We start from the raw sequence: 22,207 nt of genomic DNA, 5'->3' as shown, positions 1-22,207 counted from the left end.
ACCGGAACCCAACAAAAGGACCACTCACAGGACACAAACCTCTGAAAGCCTTCATATCGAAGCTCCACCAATCACATACCATGAGATATAGCACCAAGAGGGTCCTATCATTTGTTCAACACCTTTTTCTTGGTGACAATGCAAACAACTCTCTACATCTGGTCATCAGCCTAAGCACCCTTAATCCATTAATCCATACTCCTTGGTTCCCGCTGAAAACACCACAGCACTTTTTGAATGATATCCATAAGGGATACTTAGCCAATACTATGGGTTTAATTGGCACATAACTTCATGTCTCTATTCATAAGGTACCCAGGATGTTCCTGCAATTCACCTACCACATCGTATGTCAATTCAGGACACCCCAGTTGAGGATAAGCGTCGGGCCCAGAGTCTTCTCTCATCTGGCATCGAGTAATTGCATATGTCCAGGCCATTTCTATGGCAGCAACCTCAGGCTACCTGGACAACATTCTGCAGCAACGTCAACAAGTTAGCTCTAACAAGACATAATAGCCCTTGTTACCATTCTCATCAACAAGGAAAATCTGACCTAGTAGCATCTCAGTGATGTTCACCTAGATATGGACTTAAGTAAACAGGCACCTTCAGGATTGGGCATTGAAATGACCCATGGTAGCACCTTACTTTTGAGGAATGCTATCTGCAAGGGATTGCTCAAGATGGCAATGGACATCATGTTCCTAGGTTGCCTTCTATTCATTGCACTGTTTTTCTGCACAAACCGCTCTGGTGTCTTAGTGGGTAGAACATCCGCCTTGGATGATTGAGGTTGTGGGCTTGATCCCCGGCCGAGTCATACCAAAGACTTACAAAAATAGTACTAACAGCTGCCTCACTTGGTGCTCAGCATTGGGAGGTTAGTGTTAGGACTGGTTGGCCAGGTTTGAGGATAATGTGACTGGGTGGGACATCATGCTACATGTCTGCAGCATCATGCCCCAGTGCTAGACATCACTATAAACTATAAACTGTCACACTGCAGACATCGTAGTAATATGACTGAAAAACTGTTAAAGCTGCATTAAAAATCCAAATCACACACACACTTTTCTGCACAAATTGAGTCCTCAAGTTTGCCCATTGGTCCATCCTCACAATATCTGCACCAACTGAGGGACTATCAGCTGAATTGGGAGAAACCTGACTTGGCTCACGGCGCATATGCTTCTTCACGTCCACCCACTCGAGATTACACTCTGTACCGATGCGAGTATGAAAGGCTGGGGAGACCGCCCACTACCATTATTTCAGGACTCCCAGCAGTGCACGCCCTCCTCAGGAACATCTTCATATCAGTAATTCTGGAGAGGATGGTCATTGTGAAATCCTTTCATTGGGCGCAAGATTACTACGATGACAAAGGAGTTCTCATTCTGTCTGACAATTCTACAGTGGTGACTGATCTCAACAACAAGGATTATCTCAATCCTAAAATGGTGATTTATCTCGAGCAACAAGAAGGACCCCAGTCCCCAGACCTTTGCGTCATGTTGTGGGACTTATTTCAAACAACAAGGAGAAACTTGCAAACAACAAGGAGGAACTCAATCCTGCAATGGTCATTTATCTTCAGCAAGGAGGACACTAATCCAAGAAAGATATTTTACTAGGAAAAATTTGTTTTCCAAATTTAGGCTTTTATTTAATTTTCTTTTGGTCAATACAGTGGTCGCCCTGTTATATAACCACCCATTCTTGAGCATGAAAATGACCTTATAAGAATGGAGGCCCTTGTAGAGGGGGAATTCCACAGATGTGAATAATAATTACAAAAAAAGGTCAGACAGGTGTCACTGATTTTTAAATATGTACTATCAGTGTGAAAACATATATTAATGTTATTCAAAATAATTATGAATAATCATCAATCATGACACAAAACCATCCAAAGACCTTATCAATAAACAACTGGCTGTAACTATCATTCTCCATTAGTTTCATTTTCCCACTGAAACAGAATGTATAAGTGACAATGTTTATTTGAATATTTTTGACATCTGATGTCTCAGCAGTGATGAAATAACTTGCCTTCTTTTTATTTAGTTGAATTGCTTTCACTTTTCCTTCTAAACTGAGACTGTGAGATATTTTGCAATTTTGTTAGCAGCTTATTCCTTCATTAGCAACTCTACCACTGTTAATGTATACATTGTTGCTCTTGCACAAATTGTTCTGTGTTTACACTGGAAGTGAGGTTATCATGTTATTGACTAGTTTTAGTTCTTTTCAGGCGCATTTTATAATAGAGAAGCCACAACAACTAACATAGCCCAACAATACTTCGCTTTTGAGTTTTTAGGAAGCGATAATAGCCAGTAATTATCAAAGACAAAATCTACATCTAAGGAACAAACTTCAGCAAGGATAATCAGATTACTTACCTCTTTGGGAGCCCCTAGTGGCCGAGTGGTCTAAAGCGCTGTCTGTTACGGATCACTGCCATCTCACCTCTGTCTGCATGGGTTCAAGTCTAGGATTCCGCCAATGTGGATATGTGAGAAAGCTTGCCAGTAGCTTCTCATGGGTCGATGGTTCTTCCTGGGGTTTTGCCAGGTTCTTCCTCCTCCATTAATACTGGCCGCCATGCATAGGCGTTAAACCCCACAAAAACAACTTATCTCTTTGTATGGATTAAAGTTCAGTACTTTATTGTCATGTTGGAACAAATGTCAGTGTGTTGAATTTAGAAATGAACTAATATTCATGAAATTTCCATATGTAAATGCCATCACATGTGAGAGGTAAATTTAAATTTTTTGCACAAATGTGCTGGCTGCAGGCCATATTACAGAGCTGACCATTCTAGAGAAGCATCTTCCAACACAGACTCGTATGTGCCAGGGGATTATGTCCATGAAAAGAAAGCAGGTAACTGCTTGTCATGGGGTCAGTTCAGTAGGGGCACTACTCTATAATCCAAGTTGTCACAGACATTTTTATTCCCCTTAAGAACCCCATACTGTTATATATTCAAAAGTGTTTGATAAAACCAATTATTTCATATGATTTTAATGTGATAAGTTATTTTTATGGGCCCTACATCAGATATGATTTTATCACAGGGTTTGAAACAAAGTCACAAGACTTCAGCTGACTGAAATTTGTATGGCACAATTTGGTTGGCATTATAGATATGAAAACAAACCTACTTTTCAGAACAACGAAAGATCACATTTTCGTTAGCCGGTTACATGAAATATGCATGATACATATTTCTGGATGTTGTGAATGTGAATTATGAACTTATATATGTTAAACACTGAAATTACAGTGCTTTAAATAGATATATGTTCTCTTTAACATGTGTTAAATATTTGAATGATATTCATATGGCAATCAATCAGTGCCAAGAAATATTACAAATAACCACACATTCTTGGAATATTCTTGATCAAATTTACAATAAAAGTAACAACAAAACATTAAAAACATTATTTGAAGCTTGAAAAAATATAACAGTGTATTGGTTTATGTTTATGACATTTATATTATAATTCTTTTATTTAGTGGTTGGTGTACAATACGTTGTGAAAATTTCATTCATAAATCAATCCTGATTGCAAAGGTCATGGCAACGACTATTTTGGTCAAAGATTGCCATGCATTAGTTAAATTGGAGGTCAGAAAAACATCACATGATTCTAGAAGAACATCTGTACTCTAGATATATCATGAGTGCTCAAGCTGTTGATTAGCTCATTAATGGGACAAGGTAAGACCATGACTGCTAACATTTCACAGTAAGATGATGTAAATGTTCAGGAATCTTTTAGAGGTTCCGATACAAGTACATATTGAATACATAAAGGAATTAAGTATGATTCATCTCATTTTATAGTTATCTTCAGTTTTAGTAAGAATCATGAGAGGAAGTAAGATTTATTTATAATTTGTTTGTTGAAATTGCAGAGTGAAAAACATTCTTTTTAGATAGACAGTACTCCGCTGAACTATTATGAAATTATTCAAGGACTTGGACCTTTAAAAAAAAGTTTGATTACATGAAACATTAAAAGGTGTTTAGTGATATTCTACCTTCATGTAATTTACCTTGAAGTAAAAACGTTTGGATTATTAGAACCATGATTCTTCAGTGGTGCTAGGATAGCACATAAGCACATGTAAGTATATAAGTACATGTACCTTCATATGGAATGCCTTTGAATAGTTTCTAGGTCACTTTTAAATTGATAGTACATTTAGAATAATATTAAAGGAATTCATACACTGGAAGTTATTCTTAATTCTTTCACTTTGTTTGATTTTATATTTTAAGGAAATTAATTTGTATTTTAGAAACCTGAGTGCTTGTTGGGTTGTACCCTATCTTGTTACTTAATTTAAGCCCCTAGACATAACAGTGTCTGCAATATCGACATGAAAACAAAACTAGTTTTCATCATAGCAAAAGATAACATCTTTGGTACAACATGGCTGAATGGTAAATGTGCAAAATGAAAGTTTTCCTGCATGCACGTGCACATTAAGGGAATTGCACTTGTTGTTTACTGGATGGCTCAATCCCACCATTTGAAAAAAAGACAACTTTGGCTTAAAGTCCACCGTCTAATCTGGAAAAATAATATCTGCAACTAACATGAAATAATTAGTTTTATCAAAGATTTATGTATATATGATTGTATTGGCTTCATTACATGAATAATCAAAAAGTCAAAATGTTATTATGTTACATAGGTAATATGTAAAAAAATATGGGCATTTCATTAGTATGTGTCAACATAGGATTCAGTGCATGATTATAGGATTCTACGGTAAAAATTATAATGTGATATTATACAGTCACATACATAGTATTTGATGGTTTAGTTTCTGTTATTTTCCCCCTTTACCATATTCCAATGATCTTGTCATTAATATATTGCTTGTACGTGAATAAAGAACAGCTAGGCAATTGAAGCACTTTTAATAATTTGTTTCAGAATTGAGCTTGGCATTCTTGCAAATGAGTACAAAGTTTTTCCAACATCACCAGGTTATATGAAAATATATGAGTGATTCATAAGCCAAAAGCTTAAACGCCAGTCTTAAATAGCTGTTTCATAATACATGTAGTGTGATTCATAAGCCAAAAGCTTAAATGCCAATCTTAAATAGCTCTTTCATAATACATGTAGAGTGATTCATAAGACAAAAGCTTAAAGGCCAATCTTATATAGCTCTTTCATAATACATGTAGAGTGATTCTTAAGCCAAAAGCTTATAGGCCAATCTTAAATAGCTTTTTCATAATAGAGTGATTCATAAGCCAAAAGCTTAAAGGCCAATCTTGATTTAATTTAAAATGTTCTCCATTTCAGAAGTGGATCAGAGTCTTCTATCAGTTATGTGTTACATGGACTTGGAAAGTTCACTCAGTAATGGTGCTAATTGTGTAGCTGAACTCATAGGTTCTCTCAAGGATTACATTCAGTACCGCCGATTACAGGCTACTCCTGTGATTGATATTAAACTTCCACTGACTGCTAAACATGAAAAGAAACTCCGATCATACAGCTCATCTGAAGATAATGCTCAAAAACAAACTGCTGGAAATCGAATGCTTCAAAGATTCCGATCATTGGTTCAGAAGCCAGTATCCAGTTGTGATACAGTTTCCATGCAATTTCAACTTCAGCGGTCTGCTTCCATTTTGAGGCATAGACTGCAAAATAAATCAAACAGCATAGATGATGGAGGAGAAAAAAGAAATTCTGATGCACTAGTATCAAAGAAAGAAGAGTTTCAAGCAAAACCAAACTCTGCCTCACCTCAAAGGTCCAAGGTCAGTGAGGTGGAAGGACAAAATCAGGGGAAAACTGAGGAAAAAATCAATGCAGCAGTCATAGAAAATAACAATATTGTACATGATATAGATGGAGATGAGATGTCTAAGGATAATACTCAAAATTTAGCAGCATACACTTTAGAGGACTTTGAAAACATTGAATTTAAAAACTTGGATAAGACATTGGATGAAGATATTATGGCATATGAGGAAGAGACAGTAGAAAACCCTCAAAACCTACAACAGTCCAGTTTAAGGAGTGAGTGATATATATATATATATATATATATATATATATATATATAGAGAGAGAGAGAGAGAGAGAGAGAGAGAGAGAGAGAGAGAGTTATAAATATTCACCAGACAGAATGGAAAATGCTATCCCAGGATTCCTATAGAAAAATGCTTGATAATAGTAGGCAGAATTCATATTTAATACAAATAATACTATCATAGCCAATGCTTTCTTGTCTGCTCCAACCAGTCATTGCTAGCAACAAATTTTTGAAGATTCAATGAAAGGCCATTTAAAATTCTTAAATATTCCTTACATACCTCCACTAATAGTCAAGAAAAATACAATTGTTTTACACAAAAATACATAAATATTCATTTATTTCATGTTTTTGTTGATGTAAATTGATAATACAGTTGAAATTGTAAATTTAAATGTTCTCTCTCTTTTTCAGTTTTAAATTATGTGGTGAGATCAAACCAAGCAGCAGCAGAGCTTCTTTCAGTGGTAAATAACAAATCAAATTTTTTTACTTATTAAATATAAAGATTTTACGTAATCAACCAATTTCTTTACTTTGGTACCTATTTCTGATTCTTTATTTTTCACTTGCAGCACAGTAAGATTCTATGCTTGTTATTGTAAAGCTTAATGTGCAGTTCAGCTGGCTAAATTTATCCTAGTGTGTAGGACAGCTGGCTAAATTTAGCCCAGTGTGTAGGACAGCTGGCTAAATTTAGCTTAGTGTGTAGGACAGTAGGACAGCTGGCTAAGTTTAGCTTAGTGTCCAAGACAGCTGACTAAATTTAGCTTAGTGTGTAGGACAGCTGGCTAAGTTTAGCTTAGTGTCCAAGACAGCTGACTAAATTTATATTAGTGTGTAGGACAGCTGGTTAAGTTTAGCTTAGTGTCCAAGACAGCTGACTAAATTTAGCTTAATGTGTAGGACAGCTGACTAAGTTTAGCTTAGTGTCCAAGACAGCTGACTAAATTTAGCTTAGTGTGTAGGACAGCTGGCTAAGTTTAGCTTAGTGTCCAGAGGAGCTGACTATATTCAGCTTAGTATTTAAGACAGCTGGCCAAATTTAATATTTAAAAATTCAGATACATCCAAGCTCATTCAATCTGTACACTTATTTTCTGCAGCCATATGTTGACTAGGGACCTTTAATAACAACCTGTGCACTTTTTGTAGTATTTTCCCAATATTCTTGAAGGCCAGGGAAATGGGTACGGTGAAAGGTTTTTGAAGGACAGCCATTCAGATATTATGTGTGGTACCTGATTTAACAAATTATTACTCTGCTTTTCATACAGATGGTAAAAATAGTTTTCACAAGTCACTAACTCGGAAAAGAAACATTGTGTAATGGAAAACATTATATATAAAGGAAGAGTCTTTATTTGTCATTTAGAGAAGCAGCAGGAAGAATTGGAAGGATAGCTTTTTAACAAGAAGAAGGTGCTGTACTCTTGCTGTTTCTGCAATAGGAAAACATACCTTGGGTTTGGGGTTTTATGGATTTAATCCCATTTTCTTCACATCTTTATGGTTTGACTTGTGGATGAAAATTCTTAGAGCAGATGGGTCTTTTTAAACTTCAAAACATGTCCCATCAGACAAAGGACAAATCAACAAAGCATTGCAAATTTATTAAGAGGAATATGATAGTGATGCAGTACAGCACTCAGATTGAGCACATTGGCATGTTCATTGCAGAGTTTTTCTGCAATAGCTAGACATGTAGACTAGATAAAGTGAGTGTTGAATATAAATAAATTTTCGTTTTGTTTTGTGTCTGTGTTGTGGTTCTAGTCCCCATGGATCTTGCCAAGTATTTTGATCTACAGATCCAGGTTAGTAGTAAAAATAAATGTACATTTTTCATAACCTTGCACACTGGTTATACCATACAATATGTTAACTACAATCTCCTTGTGTCAGCAAAGTAAAGGTACTAATATTAGTACTAATAATATATAGATAAAACTTTTTATACTCAGATTACATTTTTTTTACACTTCCATTAGCAAAAATTACACTTATTGATTATGTAGGGTTGGCATATATTATTGAGGCTAGCAGATAATCTTTATCACGTTAGTAATTGATCTCGCTGTTTTAATTGCCATTACTTGTTTTTTTTCAGGCACTACAGGTATCTTGCATGGATTTGAGGCAGTCGTTGGATGAACAAAAAGAGACATCAGGAGGATGGATGTAAGTTTATTTGGATTTGTATTTCTTGCAAATTAAGGTAGAACACCCCAGTTTTGACCATCAATCAGACTGAACAGAAGTGGTCTTAATTAGGAAGTGGTCTGAGTTCAGGGGTAAGTTTGCTCTTTAAAACAGTAAATGGAACTAAATTGGTGGGGTTTGGTCTTTATGGGGGGGGAGGTGATGGTGCGTGGTTTTATTGTATCATGTATACTTGCGTATAAATTAGGTCCAAAATATAAGCAAACAACAAATGTGCCATCAGATTAGGGTCTATATTATTCTGCTAGTTAGTCCCAACAAACTGCATGTACCCCAGATCTGCTGGCACATCATAGCATTGGCAGATCTAGGTCTATACAGTTTGTAACGGGATCCAATTTATACATGTTTTTATAAGCAGTAGTTCATTTATGGTTATGCAGGGTAGCATATCTAATAAATAAATTACTACATACCAATGTCCAAGATTAATGCCAGTTTTTGGATATCAGAATCTGGAAGCCCCAACATGCTCCATAACCTCTTGTCTTCACCGTGGCTGTTACTTGTAACCAGCATTGCTCAAGAACCATTCAGCATGTTATGATGCCTTTGGTGTGAGCATTATCTCAAAGGTTTGCATGTGCCATTTATGAGTTTAGTCTTGTTTGCTCAATTTTGGACAGAGTCTTTACACGGAACTTGGAATATTGTTTGCTATCAGCATAGCTGAAAGAACATTCAGCATATTCTGATGGAATTTAGTAAGATCATTGTCTCTTAGTTTGAGCTATGCTTACTTCAGAATACAACTTCAGACAGGTACGAGTCAGATGTGCAGTGTGAAATAGTACATGTATTAAGCTTTGTCATTGATCTGTGTCATTGTGTAATGATAAATCTGCGCTTGTGTATTTAGTTTGGAATATGGCATTCATTCATTTACGTTGTTTCTTGTAGTGTATTTTGTTTATATAATTAAACCTTAGGTAGAATTAAAAAATGAGCATATAATAAAAAGGTTACTGCATTTGTATGGGAAAATATGAACTCGTTTTGTCAGAAGGATATACTGCACTCCCAAGGTCATACAGTATTCCATCCCAAAACTCGTTCATATTTTCCCATACAAATGCAGTAACCTATAAATATTTTCTGTGTGAATATTAAAAAACACAGCAGAATTTAAATGGTGAACTGCAGATATCACAAGGTATCCAGCAAAACATTGGCTACTTCAGTCTGTTTTATAGCACATCTTGGTTGCCAAATCATTTGAACATAAAAAAAGAGAATTTGCTTGTTAAAAGTGAATAACATATATTTCATCTTATGAATGAAAAATTTAAGTATTTTCACCCACTCTGTGAAATATATGCAAGTTGGAGGGATGAAGTACCAAAAATTAATTTGAAAATAATTGCATCCTCACTCTTCATTCCCTACTTGTATCAATCATCTGCATCATTTCCTTTATATTCAGGTTTCATTTCTTAACAGAGGATAAAAGTAAGGGACTTGTGAATGTTACTCTTTTTATAGTGTTTTTCAGGGACTAAACATTTAATGGAGGCGGGGGTAGAAATTCATTTTTCTGACCCCATATTACTTGAAAAAATTACATTTGCTACAATTTATGGGGGGAAAAATAATTTCTATCAATGATATTAAGGAAAAAAATTTGTGAGATAAAAGAAACAAAATAACCAGGTTGGAAAGAATATCCCAGGCTTCCCTAAGAAAATTAAATGGTTGGAAGACAGATTTTTTTATACTTGTGTGCTGCAAATGGTACCCATATATGAGGTTAAAACTATATATGCCATATTTGGCAGTAATTGTTTCCACACTTTATAAATACTGTGCTCTCTAAAATGTCCACTGGTATTGTAACCTACATTGTGAGTAAGGAACACCTATGCTGAGAGATGTTCAAAAAAAAAGAATGTATGACAGTTGTGCATAAAAACAAAAAAGATAGAACATCTGATGGCAGGAAATAACATTATAACTGATTCTCATTAAACAAGAGCTAAAATAACATTGAATGACTAATACAGCAATAAAAAGAAAACAGAACTGGCAGAATGAGATCCTGTATTATAACAGGGACAGTGGTATACAGAGAGACTTTATTATGAGGGATCATTATGCATAAAACTTTGTTAGTTCTGATAACCTTACTAGGTAAAACCATTGAATGAGTTTTGTTTCTCTCTTTGCTATTAAAAAGTTACTCAGTTTTGCTTTTCTTTTTGCTGTTAATACTAATTTGTGTTCTCCTTTTAGCTGCTGACTGCTAATATATATTCAGAGCTATGACCTGTAGTAGAGTGTGGTAGATATTGGGTGGCTTTACTTGACAATGAAAATGGAAAGCAATACATGTACAGTATTGCTAGGCATGGACTAACTTTATCATCATTCACAACGGTGGATGATTTGTTGGTTGATTTACCATCATGGGCAATAGCCTTTCAGCTGCTTAACAGTGACAGTACCAATGAGTAGCATTAAAATTCACATCAAAAAAAGGTGTAGAATAACTGTGCATTTCTATGTCTAGACATACTTATCCTTATTGGTAACACTGTTTCGTTATATCATCATATTGTTTAGACATAATTGTCCATGTTGAAAACAAAAATCCATTACTTCATCCATGTCTAGACATACTTGTCCTTGTTTGTAACACTGTTCCATTATATTATCCATGTCTAGATATGCTCTTCCTTCTTGGTAACACTATTCCATTATATCATCCTTGACTAGGCACACTCTTCCTTCTTGGTAACACATTTCCATTATCTCATGCATGTCTAGACATACTTGTCCTTGTTTGTAACACTGTTCCATTATATCATCCCTGTCTAGACATAATCTTCCTTGTTGGTAACTCTGTTCTATTATATCATCCATGTCTAGACATAGTCTTCCTTGTTGGTAACTCTGTTCCATTATATCATCCATGTCTAGACATAGTCTTCCTTGTTGGTAACTCTGTTCCATTATATCATCCATGTCTAGATATGCTCTTCCTTCTTGGTAACACTATTCCATTATATCATCCATGTCTAGACATAGTCTTCCTTGTTGGTAACTCTGTTCCATTATATCATCCATGTCTAGACATAGTCTTCCTTGTTGGTAACTCTGTTCCATTATATCATCCATGTCTAGACATAGTCTTCCTTGTTGGTGACTCTGTTCCATTATATCATCTATGTCTAGACATAGTCTTCCTTGTTGGTAACTCTGTTCCATTATATCATCCATGTCTAGACATAGTCTTCCTTGTTGGTAACTCTGTTCCATTATATCATCCATGTCTAGACATAGTCTTCCTTGTTGGTAACTCTGTTCCATTATATCATCCATGTCTAGATATGCTCTTCCTTGTTGCTACCACTGTTCCATTATATCATCCTTGACTAGACATACTCTTCCTTTTTGGTAACACTGTTCTGTTATATTATCTATGTATAGACATTCTCTTCCTTGTTGAAAACAAGATTCCATTATCTCATGCATGTCTAGAGTTGAATTTTTCAGTCCAGACAATTTCCTGGCTATGTCTCATGGAATTGAGTTCTGCTAGTGCCATGTCTGTTGCATCCTCCAGCAAGGCACTTTACTTTGCATGATCAGGTTGACTCCACTATAAATTGGTCAACATTCACTAAAGGTGGTTCAGTATCATTAATACATCAATTAAATAAATAATTTCTATGCTGATATTGTATCTTGATACAGATTCAAAACTGTTGATATAGAATGATAGTAGAATGAAACACAAGTTAAATTATATACATGTAAACTGACCTTGGGATGAATTAAATGAAAAGACTATCAAAACTGTCTGTCCCTCAAAATTAAGTAAATGATAAGGCTGTATCAAAACTGTCTCTTGGAATGAAGTAAATGATAAGGCTGTACCAAAACTGTCTGTCTCTTGGAATGAGGTAAATGATAAGGCTGTATCAAAACTGTCTGTCTCTTGGAATGAGGTAAATGATAAGGCTGTACCAAAACTGTCTGTCTCTTGGAATGAGGTAAATGATAAGGCTGTATCAAAACTGTCTGTCTCTTGGAATGAGGTAACTGATAAGGCTGTACCAAAACTGTCTGTCTCTTGGAATGAGGTAAATGATAAGGCTGTATCAAAACTGTCTCTTGGAATGAAGTAAATAATAAAGCTGTATCAAAACTGTCTGTCTCTTGGAATGAAGTAATAAAAAGGCTGTATCAAAACTGTCTGTCTCTTGGAATGAAGTAAATGACAAGATTGTATAAAAACTGTCTGTCCCTTTGGATGGAGTAAATGATAAAGCTGTATCAAAACTGTCTGTCTCCTGGAATAAAGTAAATGATAAGGCTGTATCAAAACTGTATGTCTCTTTGAATGAAGTAAATGATAAGGCTGTATCAAAAATGGCTGTCCCTTGGAATGAAGTAAATGATAAGGCTGTATCAAAACTGTCTGTCTCTTTGAATGGAGTAAATGATAAGGCTGTATCAAACAGTGTCTTGTAATTACTTCCTATATTTACACACTGTTTTTAGAGAGCCTTAGGGAAAAGTTTTTTTAGCAAAACAAAGAAAGAGTTACCTCAGAATCCTCAGAGTATTTCATCATTTATTACATATCACGTGTGTGAAATCAGTTCGATAGAATATTTCATCATTGATGACATCACATGCATGTGAGATCAGTTCAGTAGAATATTTCATCATTTATAACATATCACGTGCATGGGAGATCAGTTCAATAGAATATTTCATCATTTATAACATTACATGCATGAGGAGATCAGTTAAATAGAAGATTTCATCATTTATAAGGTATCACGTGCACTGGAGATCAGTTAAAAAGAAAACAAAAAAATCCTAAGATTGACATGGAAAGACACTAGTCAATACCTTTCATTGCAGAATTATTAAAACAAAAACTTTTTGTAATGTTTTAATGATATGTCCATAAAACATCTTTGGAACAAAGATAGTTTATCGAACAGATGCACACAGAAAAAGTGAATGGTACATCTGAAATACCATTATATATTTGCAATCAAAATATAAAAATTGTTACAAATATTTCTTTAAAAATTTTTATGGCTTGCTTCTATTTGGTATAGTTTGATCCTGATCTAGGTTTAACTTTGCTGCTCAAAGGCACATTTTCATTCCTATATGTTAAGATTGAACTTACATATCAGTATCATAACCATTTTATGAAGAAAGGCAAGATGGCAAATCTGAAAAACTGTGTTCTGGCTATCAGTGTTTTATTGTCGCCAGCTTCCATCTAAAAGTCATTGTTATTGTTTTAGGGTTTAATGCCATTTTTCAGCACATGATAGGCTATACATGGTGGCCAGTATTAATGGTGGAGGAAGAACCCGGAAAAGCCTCAGAAAGAACCACCAACCCACAAGAAGCTACTGGCAAGCTTTTTCACATATCCACATTAGCCGAATCTGAGACTCAAACCCACGCAGACAGAGGTGAGCTGGCAGTGATCCATAATGGAGAGTGCTTTAGACCACTCAGCCACTTCCATCTAAAAGTGCTTATTTGTGTCAGGTTTTTTCTTATTTATGCAAATAAGTGAATCTTGCTAGGTTGTCCCACATCACTACCTCTTCTACTCAGTTAATTATTTCTCATCTTGGTTTTTGATATTGTAACAATGGTCCCTTAAACATTACAACTAATTATCATAATATAATACCTATTTCCATAATAAAATATAAATTATACCTCAGTTGTAAAGAAGATGGTATGGCTACTATTAATAAATTTAAAAAATAATATATTCAGAGTATACTGGCTCATTGTATATAACTCTTGTTGAAGCCAAGAATAAATCAATTTAGCTGAGGGAAAATGATATTTAAAAGCGAAGAGATATGTACCCAAATAAGTAATGTATATTGTTGGCTAGTCCATATGTGTTCCTGATGGCATCAGTACCCCATACTAGTATGTACTGTATATTTGTAGGCTAGTCCATATAAGTTCCTGATGACATCAGTCCTCCATACTAGTATTATATTGTTGGCTAGTCCATATAAGTTCCTGTCCTCCATACTAGTATTATATTGTTGGCTAGTCCATATAAGTTCCTGATGACATCAGTCCTCCATACTAGTATTATATTGTTGGCTAGTCCATATATACTAAACATTTGCATTACATTAGGTTCCACCCTTTAACATTTTTGGGAATCTGATCACAAAAAAGTACTACCATATATGGGGGCCCCGAGTGGTCTAAAGCACTCTCCGTTACAGATCACTGCCATCTCATCTCTGTCTGTGCCAGTTCGAGTCTCAGATTCAGCATTGTGGGTATGTGAGAAAGCTTGCCAGTAGCTTCTCATTAGTTGGTTGTTCTTTCTGGGATTTTCCCAGGTTCTTCCTCCACCATTAATACTGGTCGCCATATATAGTCATCGTGTACTGAAAAATGGCATTAAACACAAAAACAACAACTACCATATATACTGACTTATGAGTCCAAATGCAAACTGCACAGACCCAGATCTGCCATTGCATAATGGGTCAGTAGATCTGGGTCTGTACAGTTTGTTAAATAGTAATAAGTAGGATAAATAACATAGATCTTGATCTGCAGGTACATTATGATACAGCAGATCAGGATCTTTGTTTTTTGCAGTTTGACCCAGCTTATAGGTGAGTATATACAGTAAGTTTATTCCCAGTTGAATGATATTCTACAACCAAATACTGCACTTCCTTATTATAATGTTGACTATGAGAGCCATAACATACCACCATATAACGAAAGACATTACTGATAATTATGCTATCACATACTTCAATGGGATCCATGATACTACCTGCAAATAAAAGTGTTTTAATGAAGAGCAAGACACTGAGGGAATGTTGTAGAATTTTCCATCAGCTGATTGTTCATTTCTTGGTCCTTTTTTTTATTTAAAAAGGTTTTGTGGCATGGATCATGAGACTGTCATCTTGAAGAAAACTAGTCCTAATGGTAAAGTAATAAGGTAAGATGTTAATGTTTATTTTTCTTACCATAATTAGAATCAAACTACATTTTTTAAGGATATCTTTCACTCATTTTGTGCAGAAGGTTTTCAGATTGATATACTTTTGTTTTGGATCATCCATATTAAAAGACACTTCATATGTTATAGGTTTCATTTTTAAATTTATTATCAGTCACATGTAGAGTAAATTTGCACCACATGTAAAATGACTCAGTCTGAGGTAGTTTTTGAGGTGGTAGAGGTAGAAAAACTATCATATATATGTCAGCACCACATGTAAAATGACTCAGTCTGAGGTAGTTTTTGAGGTGGTAGAGGTAGAAAAACTATTATATATATGTCAGATCCAACTGCAAACTGCATAGTCGCATATCTGTCATCACATAATGTGCCAGAAGATCTGGATCTATTTGTTAGGAGTAATCAATAGAACAAACAATGTAGACCCTGATATGCAGGTGCATTGTATGTTGTTTGCGGTTGGACCAAATTTACACACATGTACTTTAATGGGCAATGAAAAGAGCAATTTATCATACTCATAAATGAGCCAGACATCAGGACATAATCCAGGACAATGAAAAGAGCAATTTATCATATTCATACATGAGTCAGAGTTCAGGACATAATCCAGGACAATGAAAAGAGCAATTTATCATACTCATACATGAGCCAGACATCAGGACATAATCCAGGACAATGACATCAGGACATAATCCAGGACAATGAAAAGAGCAATTTATCATACTCATACATGAGCCAGACATCAGAACATAATCCAGGACCATGAAAAGAGCAATTTATCATACTCATACATGAGTCAGACTTCAGGACATAATCCAAGACAATGAAAAGAGCAATTTATCATATTCATACATGAGCCAGACATCAGGCCATAATCCAGGACCATGAAAAGAGCAATTTATCATGCTCATACATGAGCCAGACATCAGGCCATAATCCAGGACCATGAAAAGAGCAATTTATCATACTCATACATGAGTCAGACATCAGGACATAATCCAGGACAATGACATCAGGACATAATCCAGGACAATGAAAAGAGCAATTTATCATACTTATACATGAGCCAGACATCAGGACATAATCCAGGACCATGAAAAGAGCAATTTATCATACTCATACATGAGCCAGACATCAGGACATAATCCAGGACCATGAAAAGAGCAATTTATTATACTCATACATGAGCCAGACATCAGGACATAATCCAGGACAATGAAAGAGCAATTTATCATACTCATACATGAGCCAGACATCAGGACATAATCCAGGACAATGAAAAGAGCAATTTATCATACTCATACATGAGCAAGACATCAGGACATAATCTAGGACAATGAAAAGAGCAATTTATCATACTCATACATGAATCAGACTTCAGGACATAATCCAGGACAATGAAAAGAGCAATTTATCATACTCATACACGAACCAGACATCAGGACATAATCTAGGAAATGAAAAGAGCAATTTATCATACTCATACATGAGTCAGACTTCAGGACATAATCCAGGACAATGAAAAGAGCAATTTATCATATTCATACATGAGCCAGACATCAGGACATAATCCAGGGCAATGAAAAGAGCAATTTATCATACTCATACTTGAGCCAGACATCAAGACATAATCCAAGACAATGAAAAGAGCAATTTATTATATTCATACATGAGTCAGACTTCAGGACATAATCCAGGACAATGAAAAGAGCAATTTATCATACTCATACATGAGCCAGACATTAGGACATAATCCAGGACAATGACATCAGGACATAATCCAAGACAATGAAAAGAGCAATTTATCATATTCATACATGAGTCAGACTTCAGGACATAATCCAGGGCAATGAAAAGAGCAATTTATCATACTCATACATGAGCCAGACATCAGGACATAATCCAGGACAATGACATCAGGACATAATCCAGGACAATGAAAAGAGCAATTTATCATACTCATACATGAGCCAGACATCAGAACATAATCCAGGACCATGAAAAGAGCAATATATCATACTCATACATGAGTCAGACTTCAGGACATAATCCAAGACAATGAAAAGAGCAATTTATCATATTCATACATGAGCCAGACATCAGGACATAATCCAGGACCATGAAAAGAGCAATTTATCATACTCATACATGAGCCAGACATCAGGACATAATCCAGGGCAATGAAAAGAGCAATTTATCATACTCATACTTGAGCCAGACATAAGGACATAATCCAGGACAATGAAAAGAGCAATTTATCATATTCATACATGAGCCAGACATCAGGACATAATCCAGGACAATGAAAAGAACAATTTATCATATTCATACATGAGCCAGACATCAGGACATAATCCAGGGCAATGAAAAGAGCAATTTATCATACTCATACATGAGCCAGACATCGGGACATAATCCAGGACAACGAAAAGAGCAATTTATCATACTCATACATGAGCAAGACATCAGGACATAAATCTAGGACAATGAAAAGAGCAATTTATCATACTCATACATGAGTCAGACTTCAGGACATAATCCAGGACCATGAAAAGAGCAATTTATCATACTCATACATGAGCCAGACATCAGGACATAATCTAGGACAATGAAAAGAGCAATTTATCATACTCATACATGAGTCGGACTTCAGGACATAATCCAGGACAATGAAAAGAGCAATTTATCATACTCATACTTGAGCCAGACATAAGGACATAATCCAGGACAATGAAAAGAGCAATTTATCATACTCATACTTGAGCCAGACATCAGGACATAATCCAGGACAATGAGAAGAACAATTTATCATACTCATACATGAGTCAGACTTCAGGACATAATCCAGGACCATGAAAAGAGCAACGTATCATATTCATACATGAGTCAGACTTCAGGACATAATCCAAGACAATGAAAAGAGCAATTTATCATATTCATACATGAGCCAGACATCAGGACATAATCCAGGACAATGAAAAGAGCAATTTATCATATTCATACATGAGTCAGACTTCAGGACATAATCCAGGACAATGAAAAGAGCAATTTGTCATATTCATACATGAGTCAGACTTCAGGACATAATCCAGGACAATGAAAAGAGCAATTTATTATACTCATACATGAGCCAGACATCAGGACATAATCCAAGACAATGAAAAGAGCAATTTATCATATTCATACATGAGTCAGACATCAGGACATAATCAAGGATCATTGTACTCTTTAGGCTTCCTAATTTTTATGCTGGATAGAATAAAACATTTCACTTAAGAGAGTACAGCTTTCTCCCATTATAATGTGCCTCATTATTATGCAATACTACTTTGGATCCCATTACCCAAATCACACTAAAGTATAACAGTATGGGTTGAAAGAAAACAAAGTGAAACTTAATCTTGTATTTTCATTTCCTTTTCAGAACACCATTATTTAAAAATTTTGTTACTGACCACTATACCAAAGTTAGGTACATTTCACTATTCTCGTTATACTGTAGTTCTCTGCATATCTTGGTTTTTAATATAACTCAGTTAGGTACATACTGTGTTATAGCAAGGGAGAGATGCATACAATGACAGATGTAGCAACCTAGATACATTTAAGCTCTAAAGATAATAACCTACATTTTATCAAGGGAATTTTTTATGTAAGTGGTAATCTTAAACAAACTTCCAACTTCATTAAACTCCAGTTTGTAAAATCCACTGCCATAATATTAAAAAATTTCACCATTTTATGTTTTTGTTAATTTTATTAAATTTATTCCAGCTACCTTGGTAAAGGCATCATCAATGCACCTCCAAAAATAGTATGGGAAACCATTTGTAACCCTCAGACACGCTTCACCTATGATGATAGCCTTAAGGTAATAACTATGTTAGTATGTAAATAAACCTGGCATGGTAATTACAAATAAGCCTTTAGGTAATAACTGAGTGTGTAAATAATCTTGTAATGTTAATTAAAAATAACCCTTTGGGTTATAACTGAATGTGTAAATAATCTTGTAGTGTTAATTACAAATAAGCCTTAGGTAATAACTTGAGTGTGTAAATAATCTTGTAGTGTTAATTACAAATACGCCTTAAGGTAATAACTGAGTGTGTAGATAATCTTGTAGTGTTAATCACAAATAAGCCTTAAGGTAATAACTAAGTGGGTAAATAATAATAGTTTTAATTACAAAAAAGGACAATTTCAGGTAAACATACTTGGGACCCAAGGAAGAAACTTTTAATATGGAGTAGTCACCTATCGATTCCATTAACAGTTTTGTAACATTACATTTAAAGCCTCTGAGTTATTAGAGTACCCAGGCATACATCTATTTAAAAGTGCCTTCCCTGGGTACCACATATGTTTAAATCAAACAAACCTAGATTTAAAAGGGTTTACCACATAATTTTAGCCTTAAGAATGTTAACCTGGCTGCATGACTTATAGAGTATTAACTCATTCGGCCCCTGAGACATTTGTCATTTTCGCTTGAAATGGGGGTAGGAAAAGCATTTTGAAGGTTAATTATGAATACATCCAGATACATCTGCTTCTAAGAGTTTTTTGCCTAGACTGATGTCTAGTTGTGCTAAAAGTTAGAGTTCTTTTATTTTATTTTATTTTGTTTGTGTATTGGACCCATCATGTTTGACTACTTACCACTTCTTACTCCCAATCCCACAACTTATCCTACTTTTTGCTCAGGTTCACCTGTCCATGTGCAGTTCAGACTGGTCTGCCTTAGATTACAAGCCCAAAAGCCTAAAATTTTGACACAAAATCTGATTCTGACAAATTGCAAATTTTTGGTGGAAATAAATCAGGTCTCAAAAGATAATGTCTCCCCTCTGCATTTTTTAATGCAAGTAGAAAGTCCAGATTATTTTGTATCTTTGTAGAGCTATATCTGTCTGCTTTATTGTAATACCACACACTTTGGTGTTTATTAAATGACCTTGATGCTACAGAGCTCGAAAGTAGGGTACATCCTCATCACGCATAAAGGTGGGGGATTGGAGCTGGATGAGTTAAGCCCCAATATTTCTTTTTAAATGACTATGACTTACTACCTTGGTTTGATTACATCCACAAAAAGAAGTGAATGATTATATATCAGTGTATATATATATATATATATATATATATATATATATATATATATATATATATATATATATATATATATAGTAACTGATGTATAAGCATTTCAACTAATTACCCAAATAATTCTCATCTATGGTTTGGAAAATGTGTACAAGTAAACATATCTCAGAAGGATCCTAATGGGATCATGGAATTTCGTTCTTTATATGCAAGTGTCTTTTATATAGAGGTTTAGTATTTTAATGAGGTTTAGTATTTTAAGGATTGTATTCACACTGGAAAAGTAATATATCATGAATATTTTACATTTTGTGTTAGAGCGTCTGCCTCGGATGCGGGAAGTCATGGGTTTGATCCCCAGCCGAGTCATACCAAAGACTTACAAAAATGGTACTAACAGCTGCCTCGCTTGGCGCTCAGGATTAAGAGGTTAGTGTTAGGACTGGTTGGCCTGGTGTTGGGATAATGTGAATGCGTGGGACATTGTGATATATGTCTGCAGCATGATGCCCCAGTGCTAGACATCACTATAAACTGTCACACTTCAGACATCGTCGCGATATGACTGAATTTTTTTAAATCTATGTTAAAATTCCAATAGACACTCACACATGCACACACATTTTGAGTAAATGACACTAACTCCTATGGCTAAAATTTCATCATTGGTGTTCATTGCAAATCTCACAACTGCCATTGTTGGATATACAGAGAATTGTTTATAAGCAGCATGGCCAAAAGATATGTCTTACAGAAGTGGTGATGAGCCAGCATGTTTAATTTAAATGTAACCTTTTTCAGGGAGAAATTTCTGTCTCTGTTTCTCTCCCTCTCTCTCTCTCTCTCTCTCTCTCTCTCTCTATCTCTCTCTCTCCATATGCAGCTTTTATGTTTGAGTTTTGCTTACATGTCACTCTTGTATATATTGTCATTGACAACTAGTGCTCCTCACTAATGTGATTTCTAATAGTTTATAGGTAGCAAACTGATTGAATAATGCAGATCAATCCCAGTAACTTGTTGCACTAATGGCTGAACATGTAGTCTGCAACTTTATTTTGCTTGCCTAAGTCAAGAAACTATCTGACCTACTTATTTTTAGGTGTAGCCCTCTTTCAAAATTTGAGGGGGGAGTTATCCTCTTGTTGAGTAATCCTAGAAGCAACACTGTTTTCAGATAATAAATGTTTTAAATTTTTAAATGTTTAAACTGAATTTCATTCTGCATAAATTCTTTTCCACTCCATAATTTTCAGAAAGTAGATGTTGTGCAAACCATTAATGATTCAGTGAAGATTGGTGAGTAGACTTTAGTTAGATTTTACAGTCAAGCAACATGTTTTTCTTATGAAAATATAATTTGTCACACTGTATTGAACACTGTTGTTATAATTGTAGCAAGCTTTTATATGTGGTGGAGATGAGGGTTATCTCATGATCACATTGAATGTTTCACATAATGTGCACATTGTCCTAAAATTGGTGGGAGGATATGTCTTTATGAGTGCTACTTGTCCTAAAATTTGTGGGAGGATATGTCTTTATGAGTGCTACTTGTCCTAAAAGTGGCGGGAGGATATGTCTTTATGAATGCTACTTGTCCTAAAAGTGGTGGGAGGATATGTCTTTATGAGTGCTACTTGTCCTAAAATTGGTGGGAGGATATGTCTTTATCAGTGCTACTTGTCCTAAAATTGGTGGGAGGATATGTCTTTATCAGTGCTACTTGTCCTAAAGTTAGTGGGACGATATGTCTTTATGAGTGCTACTTGTCCTAAAAGTGGTGGGAGG

The 22,207-nt window shown here is 35.1% G+C and overlaps 1 protein-coding gene across 1 annotated transcript in view; it reads left to right on the top strand.

Moving 5' to 3' along the window:
• LOC149805592 (uncharacterized) overlaps positions 1 to 22,207 on the top strand; it is a 70,946-nt gene that overhangs the window by 26,140 nt on the left and 22,599 nt on the right. The window contains exons 6-11 of the mRNA XM_089950229.1: positions 5,346 to 6,071; positions 6,502 to 6,554; positions 8,198 to 8,268; positions 15,218 to 15,283; positions 19,085 to 19,181; positions 21,673 to 21,715. Coding sequence (XP_089806355.1) covers positions 5,346 to 6,071; positions 6,502 to 6,554; positions 8,198 to 8,268; positions 15,218 to 15,283; positions 19,085 to 19,181; positions 21,673 to 21,715 — 1,056 coding nt within the window. The remainder of the gene's footprint in view (positions 1 to 5,345; positions 6,072 to 6,501; positions 6,555 to 8,197; positions 8,269 to 15,217; positions 15,284 to 19,084; positions 19,182 to 21,672; positions 21,716 to 22,207) is intronic.

The sequence above is a fragment of the Sinohyriopsis cumingii genome, chromosome 2, assembly GCF_028554795.1.
Source record: "Sinohyriopsis cumingii isolate HCF-2022 chromosome 2, ASM2855479v2, whole genome shotgun sequence".
Taxonomy (NCBI): Eukaryota; Metazoa; Mollusca; class Bivalvia; order Unionida; family Unionidae; genus Sinohyriopsis; species Sinohyriopsis cumingii.
The sequence above is the reverse complement of the archived record's forward strand: the minus strand, read 5'-3'. Positions and strand labels throughout refer to the sequence as shown.